The sequence below is a fragment of the Diospyros lotus genome, chromosome 4 (assembly GCF_014633365.1).
Source record: "Diospyros lotus cultivar Yz01 chromosome 4, ASM1463336v1, whole genome shotgun sequence".
Classification (NCBI taxonomy): Eukaryota; Viridiplantae; Streptophyta; class Magnoliopsida; order Ericales; family Ebenaceae; genus Diospyros; species Diospyros lotus.
The window spans coordinates 41,600,572-41,611,783 of record NC_068341.1 but is presented as its reverse complement, the minus strand read 5'-3'; the positions used below and the strand labels follow the sequence as shown (position 1 = coordinate 41,611,783).

The following is an 11,212-nucleotide window of genomic DNA, read 5'->3' as shown; positions in this document are numbered from 1 at the left end:
TGTGACAAGGGCAATTTGTGCATGCCGAGTGGCATGGGAATGGAGATTAGTGAAGATTATCACAAATACATTAATGTATATTATGACGTGGATGAGTTAGTATTCTTAAAAATGATACTTTATTTCACATGTGTTTAACTCGAGCCAATATTCTTGATGATTACCCAATTGACTTGGATGGTGATGTAGATACTATGTTAGATGGTTTTTGTTATGCTTGTCTACGAATTATAAGAAAATTTTTTAGTGTCATAATTTGTTAGTTGGTTTAATTTCATTTATTAATTACAAGTTTCATATATTTGGTGAATATTTATTATTTATAAAATAAAGAAGGTTTCCTTAGGCATGCTTACACAACAACCCACTAATTTGTTGGTAAATATTTTTGTGCCAATATTATTTTGCAAATATTTTTTAAAAAATAATATTATTAAAGTAAATCCCCTTCCTCCTCGACCTTGTCCAAAACTTACTTGACTTGTAAGGGGTAAGACTTGATCATTCGCTATATCATCAAACAATCAAGTCAGTCTTGATATTGAAGGAGAGCAAAACAGATAATCATATATAATAAATGATGTATTTGTCTATTAAAATTATGTCTTTATATAAATGTAGGGAAATTCTATTTGCAGCCATAATTTTACTCTTTGCAACGATATTTTAATATACCTAATATACCCTCTTTTGAAAACTCATTTTTACCCTCACATCCACTTTCTTCCTCAATCAATTATCTACCATCCATCTCTTTCAAAATCGCCACCCATCATTTCCAAAACGAAAACAATATAACAAAAAAATATCATATTCAATGTATATAATACAACAAAAAAATACTAATACAACAAAAAATACACATATATACATTAACAATTGCACTTGTATATACATATATATATTAACACATGTGCACGTGCACACACACATATATATATACGCACACATATATGTATACGTGTGTATATATATATGTTTGTGTGCATGTTGCGTGTATATATATGTATGCGCGTCTTTGTGTATATATATATAGTGTGTGATTATTTATTTTCATTCATTTTTTGTGTTTGACAGCCGCATATACTGGTGACGAGAGAGAAAGTGGGCAGAATATATATCTATATGTCTATATTGTATATATGTGTTTATGTATGTATATATGTGTTTTTTATTTTATAAACTTGTTTCGTGAAGTTTGTATTTGTGAATCGAAATTGTTGAGATTTGAAGATGTATTATAGAGATGAATGTGTGTGAATGGCTGCTTGTGTGAAAGAGGGTATTTTTGTAAAATATTAGTTGTAAAAAGTTATTAAATTGATTGTAAAAAGTAAAAAAATAAAAATATATTTTTAATAGTTGTGAAGAGTAAAAAAGTGATTGTGAATAAAATTTCCCATAAACGTATTGTAAGGTAGAAGGAGACCATGATAATGTTGTGGACGGTCAAATCTCAGCCCACCAGTCTGTCTGGACAAGCAGAGATCTAGGCCCAACAATAAACGAGCCTTTATTGATAATGGGCTTGATTTATTTACTGGGCCGGAGCCCACCCGTCTTCGCCTCCGGTGTTTCCAAGTGCCATCCGCCGATATTCTCAAGGTAGTTGCTTACAAGTAGTGATATTACACTTCGAAATCATCGAGCTTGCTCAGATTCATCTTCCCCTTCCCTCTCTCTCTCTCTGGGTGTAGAATTATCAGGATGACGGTTCTTTCGAATTCACTCGTGTCTGTGAGAAACCCACGGACCCAGTTTTTCTCAGGTAATTGCCGCCTATTTTTACTTCGTCGATTACTCCCTTTTTTTTTGTGTGTGTGTGTGTGTAAATAATTACTCCTTCAATATTCTGAAATGCACATGTGTATTGCCGTTTCTCTGTGTCGCCTTCTTGAATTCTTGAATGCGCAGAGGTTATTGGATTATTGAATGTGCAGAGCTGTTGTGGCTATCTTGGATTATTGAATAGTGGCTTTGTTTGAGCGAGTTGTCTGAACTACAGGGCCTCGGTATTGAAATTGGAGGGAGATGTTGGAGCATTTCGTGTCAGTTGTCGTGCTTATTGTAGTAAAATAAGAGCCCTGGCCCTTTCTCGTGGTTTTATTTTGCGATTGAAAGCGCAGTGTTTGGCAGGGAACGGGATTAGTGAAAGAAATTAGATCCCGCTATGGGAACTGGTCGATACATGTTCGAGTTTTGGGTTTGGGGTTATGAAGTTTCAATGTTTGATGTGGTGGATTCGCCAAGATGTGCTAACTAATTTGTAAATTTGTAATGCAAATGACAACCTGAAATTGCATGTTGACAAACTAAAGAGTACTACAGGAAATCATGTTTATGGCTTGATGTTGATTACAAGAATCCAAGTTTATAGCTTGAGTTGACACTCTTGGTGGAGGCCTCATGCTTACTAAGATTAGCTATATGTCATTTTTTTCATGATAGACGACGGCTGCCTTATAGACATCCTTAGTATGTAGAACCTCCAACGATGAATCAATGTACAAGTGGCTCCTTTCAATGATCTTTCAAGCTTTCTCAAAATATGTTTCGGTTTATTCACTGTTCAGATATTGAATGCATTGGATCCTTATATAATGTAAGTGTTAGAGAGCAAGTACTTTCTAAATAGACCAAATGTAAGTTGATTCTTAAATATTTGTAGGCTCCTAAGTATTTTAATTTATTTAATTCTGATACTCTCTTATGGGTTATTGGCTTTGGAGATGTGGGTCAACTCAGTTCTTGGGAATTCTTTAGAGCTGAGAATGTCACATAGGGAAGGTCTTGGGACAGGTTTTCCTCAAGTTTAGTGAGGAGGCTTTCTAGTTTTAAGATTGTGAGGGGAAACAAACTGAAGGTTTAGAGCATAAGTGGTGTGGAATATCCTTTGTTCTTCAAACTGCTATCGGTAAAAATGCTTGGTCCTGGATTACATTTTGGTATGTATAATAATATTTTTGGGGATGTGAAATTGGGGAGGATGTTGTGAACGGGATTTTGAATTGGTTAGTGTATATAACCTGCTTTTATGGGTTGAGGGGTTCTGATAGCAGGGTAGGATTCACATGGTGCCAGGAATGAATTGGTTCTTTTGCCTTCCAATTTGATGGCAATGGCAAAAAATAGCCAGCTCGATTTGAATTTGCACAGACCTAATGGGATGGATGTGGAGTAAAGTTATGTGAATGAGGGTGGTTTAGGGTGGAAGTGTGTAAATCTAATCGAGTACAGGTCAAAGTCACACTAAGATGTACGTTGCCTGCAGAAGTGATTCATTGGGTTGGGCATTGGCAGTTATCGGGCCTGTGTGTCCGCTATGGAGAACATGCAACTCCATTTTTTAAACAAAAATTTGAATCATATTACAAGTTCAGAAAAATAATTATTTATGAAATAAAACAATGTGGACTTTTATCATACTTGTTCGTAAATTAGAGATTTCTGAAATAAAGACTTTTGTCTAGACTTCCTTTTTTAATATGTAAATGTGGAAATTATTTGAATATAAAATTATGAATGTATTTGTAACGTTAATGAATGAACAAATTTGCATAAAGTTTATACTTGTAGATGTGCAGCTGGCATGTTCTACCATTATTTTTTCTTTTCTAGGTTAACTTGCTGGTGTGGTGTTCTGTCTGTGTTCATGGGCCTTGTTTCTGTTGAATATAATTATACGAACATCGAATTAGGTCATCTCACCATTTCTTATTGTGGGTAGCTGCATAGAACTTCTGTCTGTAACGAATCTCAAATGAATACCTTTTTATCCTTAACACCTAAGTCCTGAGTGCTGTTTGCATCAGCCTTGTGGATTTCCACATCCACCATGCAAGGATGAATCAAAAGGAGAAAAATGAATATGGAATGATATACATCTGGGACCTTCCCTTGTGATATTTGAGGATTCTGAACTTGTCTAAGTGGCTGCTAGTGACCTCCTGATGAAGCTGTAGTTTTTCAGCCTTCGTGCATTTTCATTAGCTTATTGACTTCTTGTTCCTGATTGATCCGTGGTGGCTTTGGTTTTAGTCAAGTGATGAATGAGTATTTGTCTAGTTGATGGTCTTCTAAAGGACAAATGGGGCAGGGGAGTGGGTTACAAAGGGATGCCCCTCTTCTAATCATGCCAACATTATCATGATTTCTTAGGCTCAGTTGTGTCTTAAGAAAGGGTGGTTTGAGGTTGAAGTGCTTGTTATCTACGAAAGGCAGCTTTGAGGTGAAGTCCTTCTACGGGCTTTTGAGAGTGAAGGAGTGGGGACTAAATGTAGAAAGGTGTTTGGATAGCTGGGACTCTGTCTAGGGCTGATTTTTATCTTTTTTGGGGACATAACACACAATACTAGTTCATTAAGCTTATTCCGAGGTGGCATACTTTTATTAACTATTTCTGCCTAGGCCAATGTAATTATGAATCTAATTCTCATTTATTGTGTGGTATCTGGGGACCTTTGAAGTTGCTTTGGTTCCAAAGAAATTTTTTCTATTCCTAAGATATGGATGGTGTAATGCATGGTTGGCAGGGTGGAGGATTGAAGAAGAACAATTAGAAGAGCTTTTCTTTTGCTTCCTTTATATTTGATGTTGATCATTTGAGATGTGAAGAATAGGATGATATTAAAATTTGGAGAAGGATACTTTATAAAGTAAAGAGTTCCTTTTTTAGCCATAATCATATAATCAGATGTCACAAAGGATGTCTCTAATCTTTATCAATTTGTAAAAATTCTCTTTTCGTTTACTTTTAGAGATCTGAGGCTTACTTGGTTTTTACTTTAGTGAAAAAAAGGGCCTTATTTTGACACTTCCATTTGTCATAGGGCCCCATTGGATAAATTCATCTTGCCTCCCATCTTTAGTAAACTACATGGATCTACCACAAATTCCTATTGAGACACAAGTAATACTAAATAATTAAGTGAAGAACATTTAACATAGTTACAATCAAGTGTCTAAGAAAAACACCAACCACAGGAAAAATTATGTGGAGAACCCCTTAGAAGAGGGAAAATCTAAATGACCCACTAAACTCAGAAGAATGGGAACACAAAACTTACCAAGTTTATATGCTCAAAACCCGAGGGATTACGACTTTTAGGGGCAAGCATTAAGTAACCTTTTGAGCTTGGACACTATGATGCTTATTACTACAAAAAAAACCTTTTGGAACAACAACAATAATTTTTCAAGCCTTTAGCCCACTATGTGGGGCTAGCTACATGAATTCTAGCTCATTAGTCATTTTTAATTATAGCTTTATCTTCTATAAAGCCTTTATTGATATAATTGTATAGCAATGACACCACAACCCAAGAAGGGGGGGGGGGGGGGTGAATTGGGTTAATTAAAAAATTTGATTGAACTTGAAATCCTTTTGCTAAGAAATGAGGATTTTGAGAAAAAAAAATAGCAATTGGTGGAAATGCTTAACACAATGAATGAAATGAAAGATGAAAGCAATAGAGGGACACTCAAGATTTATAGTGGTTCAACCAAATGGCCTAATCCACTATCTTACCTCCTCACTAAGGATTTCAAACACTTCACTATATCCTCCTACTTGATCACAAGTAGGCCCTCTAGTCCCCAAGACTAGACAATACAACCTCCTACAATTCATGTAGGCCTTCTAGCACACTTGCTAGGAAAATACATAAGTAATTTGATAAGAGAGAATATGAGAGAAAATGTAAGGCTTGAATGCAATTAATACAATGAAGGATCAAAGCCTTTAAAAGAGAGAAAAATGAACACTTTGAGCACTTGAGTGTAGATGAATAATAAACACTTGTAATAAATTCTCTTGAAGAGCTTTAAATGATCCACCGGTCCTTTATTTATAGTGCTTGATGAGTGCTTCAAAAAAATATGGTCGTTGGTGGTAATCGGGGGCATTAAATGAGCCATCAGAACTAGTTGTCAGAGAAGTTTACGAGAAAAACAATCAATAGATTCATAGGATTAGTCGATAGTTTAGTTCAAAAATTTGAAAATCGGTCGACATGAGGAGTAAAAATGGTCGACTGATTTTGATGCAGAGGCCGTTGACCGCCCATAGCCGAGAGCAAGATTTTGACTGGTTGACATCAAGGTTAGAAGCGGTCAATAGTTCCTTAGAACCGGTCGACAACTTCTCCTTTGTTTTTGAAAACATTTTGCTCCATTTTCTCCAATACTTTAAAACTGATTTTGAAACACATTTAGGAGATTCTGTTGAATCATAAAACTTTGTTTTTCCAATCTCCATCAAGATGTTTTGAGAATTAAATTGATTTTCTTTTGAAACCAAAATCATATTATAAATTGATTTAGGGCATAGATATAGAAATAATGTTTTTCATCATCAAAACCAAACCAAGAGCAAAATAACAAGTGTCTTCCACCCAAATTTTTTGTTCTTGGTCTTCCTCTATTTCCTTTGTTAGATACTTATTTCATTCCATCCACTTTCTTCACGGGAGCCTCTATTAGTCTTCTTTTTATGTGACTAAATAATCTCAACCATGTTTCTCACATCTTTTCTTCAATAGGAGTCACTTTGATCTTATTATGAATAACCTCATTTCTAATTTTATTTTTTCTTGTATGGCCATTCATCCATCTTAACATCCTTGTCCCCAATCTGCTCATATTTTGCACATGTTGGTGCTTTACTTATTATCCAATATTCCATGCCATACATACCATGAGAAAGTGCTATATATAACAAAATAAACTGTCCAAACAAAATTGAGAAAATTCAAACGATGAGAACATGTCCAACTTTTAACAAATTTGGGACAGCAGTGGAATGCTAAAAGAAAGAAAAAGAATCCACTGGAAAGCAAGTTTGTGAACCAAAAGTTGGTAATTCCTCAACTTCCATTCTGGTTCCATGTACAATCTCCTATTTTTTGTATCTTGGGAGCAAGGATGCGTACCTACCGTCCATTCCACTGCTAAACTCTTCTGCACAAATCCTTAACACACAGTGATACAGTTTTCTTTGATAGCCAATCACTGAATTTAATTGAAAATTTCATGTTGCTTGTCATAGACATGGGCAATCCCATAGTCCAATTAAAGAAAATCAACAAGGACATACTGGTACATTAATGTTTTAACTAGTAGGTACAGATATGAGGTGGACAATCTTCTCTGCATGGAAAAGTGAAAATTTGAGTTTGAGTGTCCATAGACCATGTCTAGGTTGACATGGTCTTGGAAATCAAAGAACACCATGAAAGCCCTGGATTGTTGGTGTTTTGACCTCCAAATTCATGCGCACATATATTCCTGGTAGGATTTTTGCTTGACATAAAATGATGTGAAATTAGGAGTTTCTATGTGACTAGGCTTATCTTATTCCATGCAGACACCTGATTGTTGTGCCTACGAAAGTATTCCTTTGAGATTAGAAATCAACATACAGAGGGTCTGTGGAGTCCTTTTAGCATTTTTAAGAGTGACATCCACCTGGTTGGGAGAACATAATTCATAATGTGGACATTCAGGTTTCTTTGCACTTCAGCTTTATCCTAAGGGCTCAATATCATAGAGGAAATTGTAACCATTGATTTTGGAGTTCAGTTGTGCGGCAGATGGAGTTGAAGTAGAACCTATGTGGTCTGGGCTGAGAGAAAGCAGGGGAAGGTTTTGCTTATATGCTTTGCATTTGTTAACAATTTATTCTACCGTATACTTCCTAATTCCTTGTTCTGCGCCTTCACTTCAAGTTTTTGTCTTTTTGTGTGTTACTTTGATAACTGGAGTTAACAAGGCTGATGGATAAATTTGATTTGATGCTAGATTCTTTGAGTTTCTCTCTTACCCTCACTCCTCTTTTAACAGGTTCTAATTGTTTGAACAAGCATTGTCATTCAATTGATTATAGTATATGGTTCAGGATTTCTGATACTTCTTCATTGTAATGGAATGTGTGAGATTAGGTTCGTCTTTGATGCAAGTGGACCAATGTTTTAGCTCCAGGAAATTGTTTATCAACACCACTCAACAAGGCAAAGCAAAAGCACCGAAGCACAGGACATTGACAGTGCAAGCAAGGTAAAAAAAATTATAACTGAACATGGATATCTTGATTCTTAGTCCCATTCTCGCCCCCCCCCCCCCCCCCAAAAAAAAAAAAAAAAGAAGGAAAAAGAAAAAGGTCAAAAAGCTGAAATTGCCTGTTTAGAGGGACAAATCATGCTTACAACTAAATGCAACCATCAATTGCCTCTTTAGGTTTCTTTTGAAATCCTTGCAACAAGGTTGAGAAGCATATGATTTAGTATGCTCACCATTTCAGACAGGCATGACCTTTTTAATGGAGAAGATAAAATATAGTCTTTAATCTTGACCTTAAATTTATGATCATTTTCAATCAATTCTATTTTGGTTTCAGTCCTTGAACATTCTGTTGTCCTTGTCAGCATTAGCTACTTATCATGTTATGTGAATATTTATCTTCCCTGAGACAATTATTAATCTTGTACTTACTGAAAAAAAAAGAAAAGAGAATCATTACTCTTGTGTTGACATGCTGCAGGGATGGTGGAACACCAAATACTGCAAGTATTTTTGTGGGTGGCTTTGTATTGGGAGGGGTTGTTGTTGGAGCGCTAGGTTGTATATATGCACCCCAGGTATGTACAAACCCCTGAACCATTGTCTATTCAGTAAATGTGGATTCATTTAGCAAAGCCTGTGGCAGTTTGATTCTTGGTCGATGGGATACTTTCAAATGATTGGATAACCTAATTCCTGTGAATTTCTTTTGAAAGTTGTTGCCATACGCATATGTGCCCTTTTCTGTCCCCCTACATGAACTGCTAATTTACTCTGCATCTGGCATATATCATTGTCTGGTTGAACTTCAAGGAATTGGAGTGAATATTGTATTTTGATTGTTAACTTCGGGGATGTTTATGTTAGCGTGCTCTGAAGTAGCAGTTAGGGTACTGAGCATAGTACTGGAGGGTTTGTACTTTGTGTCCTTATATTGTTTACATAATCATCTTAAAAAGATGTTATTTTAGATGGTTGTATATGTCTTCTGCACTTATGTAGCCATTCATTGACAGCAAAAGAATATCACTGCACAGCAAGAATGTGATAAAGAATTTACTCTATTTATGTCATAATGTGTTGTATATGTTGCAGATCAGCAAGGCACTGGCAGGAGCTGACAGGAAAGATCTGATGAGAAAGCTGCCAAAATTCATATATGATGAAGAGAAAGCTTTGGAGGTGAGATCTTCCTCTTTTGCATTGATTTAGAAATGTTATTTCAGTGGTTTTTTTTACCTCTCTTGAGCTTTCTTTGTCCTTACAGGATAATACATACGTCATATGGTTGCAATAAATAAGTCTGACTCTTGGTTGGAATAGGATTCAGCCACCTATCTACTAACCATTTTTCTTTATGTTGTGCTGCACTGATCATCTCCTGAAATTAACTGACAACAATGTTCTTCTGAAGTCTGAACCCATCCTTTGTCTCAACCTTTAGCTATAATCATGCCAATTACCAGCATTGCAATTGTTGGTTTGTTGCAGATGCCTATAGCATTGAACTAAAATTCCCTCTTCTTGTCAGTAACTTATGTTTTTCACTTCACCATCTTCTTCTTCCACCCCCGCCTGCGCACTACTCTCTCACCTAGGAAAAATGGGCAAACTTGGAGATGGCCGGCCTGAAATGTGTTGAGCTATGTTCTGGATATGCATTGTGTCTTGATAAATTTTTAGTTGCTTTTAAACTGCAGACAATCTGGAGTGGGGACAGGCATAAGAGACATGTTTGAAGAAAATAATACGGAAGCCTAAACTTAACTCAGAAGAAAAAAGAAAAATAAAGACAATTTTGTTTTTGTACGATTCCTCTAGGATCTACTTTTGGAAACTTAAAACTACTGTCTTCCTGTTCTTTGTAAATCATTGGGCTCTATAAAGTAAATACTAGGAATCCAGGACTATCCTGCCTCCTTTATTTTTATTTTTTATTTGTCTGTTGTGTCTCCATATTTTGATTGATCTTTTGTAACATATCCACATTATATCTATTTCCATCCTTTATATATGTTCTTGTTAGCTTCCAACTCATCATGCCAAGATTTGTACATCTTATTAGGTTGCCAGCTTACCCAACCATAGTTAACGACAATGATGACATTTAAAACATAAAAAGATAGTTCATTAGATTTTGATTCATCAAACGATTGACTATTTGTGGTTCAGCATTGTTTTCTCCGTTTTCTTGGGATTGAAGTGTCCTTGATCGTGCAATTATTTTTCATCATATTTTTGGGAATTGTTTGATCTTGATCAAGCAGACTACTATCGCTGATTTGTGTTTAATAGCACACTCATTTTACTTGGTTTGTTTGCCTTGGTGAGGACAGAAGACACGTAAAATACTGACTGAGAAGATTGCACAGCTCAATTCTGCCATAGACGATGTCTCTGCGCAGCTTCATGCCGATGATGACCCAAATGGAACTGCTGTGAACCCTGATGAACTCGAAGCTTCTGTATGATAAACTCCAAGCTTTGGTAAGATGAAATGCTGTGACCCTGTTGAACTGGAAGCTTTGGTAAATGTTCTTCCTGATCTCAAGGACCCTATAGTGGTTAAATTTATTGTCTGTTACAAGCGAGAGTGTTTGATGTCCCCAGTCTTTTCATATCCAGTTACCTTCATATTGTTGTATGAACAGTGAGATTCAATGTCTGTAATTTGAGTCTCTTATGGTGACCTCCTCTCTTTTATCAGCTAAATCTATGAACGCCCTTTGCATGGTTGAGATTATGCACAATCTGATGTTGATATGGAAAAGAAGAATGAAAAAAATAAAGTAGCAGATGGACAGTGATGCTGGTACAAGAGTGTGGTTGCATAGAAAGTCGACCCTCTTCTAACCTTACAAAGTTCGTGCATTGAGGTTGTTCTTTGCATGAACAACAATGCAAATACTCCCCTTTTATAAGAGTGGAGTTTGACATATATATAGATGTCAATTTTTAGTTTTAGTTTCATTTTTTTTTTTTTTTTGTGTGTTCGGTCTTTGTTTTCAGTTTAAAAGTGAAAATTTGTCTTGTTGATTGGATTTGATTTAGTGTTTCTTTGATATATTGGTGAAATTTCTATTATCAAGTAATAGTTTTTATAGAAAAGTATTTTTGTAAAAATAATTTAAATTAATTTGAAAGTAGTCTTGTTTTC

General features: G+C 35.6%; 1 protein-coding gene across 3 annotated transcripts; it reads left to right on the top strand.

Moving 5' to 3' along the window:
- The first annotated feature begins 1,597 nt into the window (after window positions 1-1,597).
- Window positions 1,598-10,805, top strand: LOC127800727 (uncharacterized). Of its 3 annotated transcripts, XM_052335507.1 has the most exons (7): window positions 1,613-1,768; window positions 7,798-7,839; window positions 7,938-8,052; window positions 8,537-8,633; window positions 9,151-9,237; window positions 10,392-10,542; window positions 10,763-10,805. In XM_052335507.1, the coding sequence occupies exons 1-6, from the start codon at window positions 1,708-1,710 to the stop codon at window positions 10,524-10,526; spliced, it is 537 nt and encodes a 178-aa protein (XP_052191467.1). In that variant the 5' UTR covers window positions 1,613-1,707; the 3' UTR covers window positions 10,527-10,542; window positions 10,763-10,805. The 3 variants fall into 3 exon arrangements, with proteins under 3 accessions (XP_052191468.1, XP_052191467.1, XP_052191466.1); XM_052335506.1 differs by having other exon boundaries at window positions 1,615-1,768; window positions 10,392-10,805; XM_052335508.1 differs by lacking the exon at window positions 7,798-7,839 and having other exon boundaries at window positions 1,598-1,768; window positions 10,392-10,805.
- The last annotated feature ends 407 nt before the right edge of the window (window positions 10,806-11,212 follow it).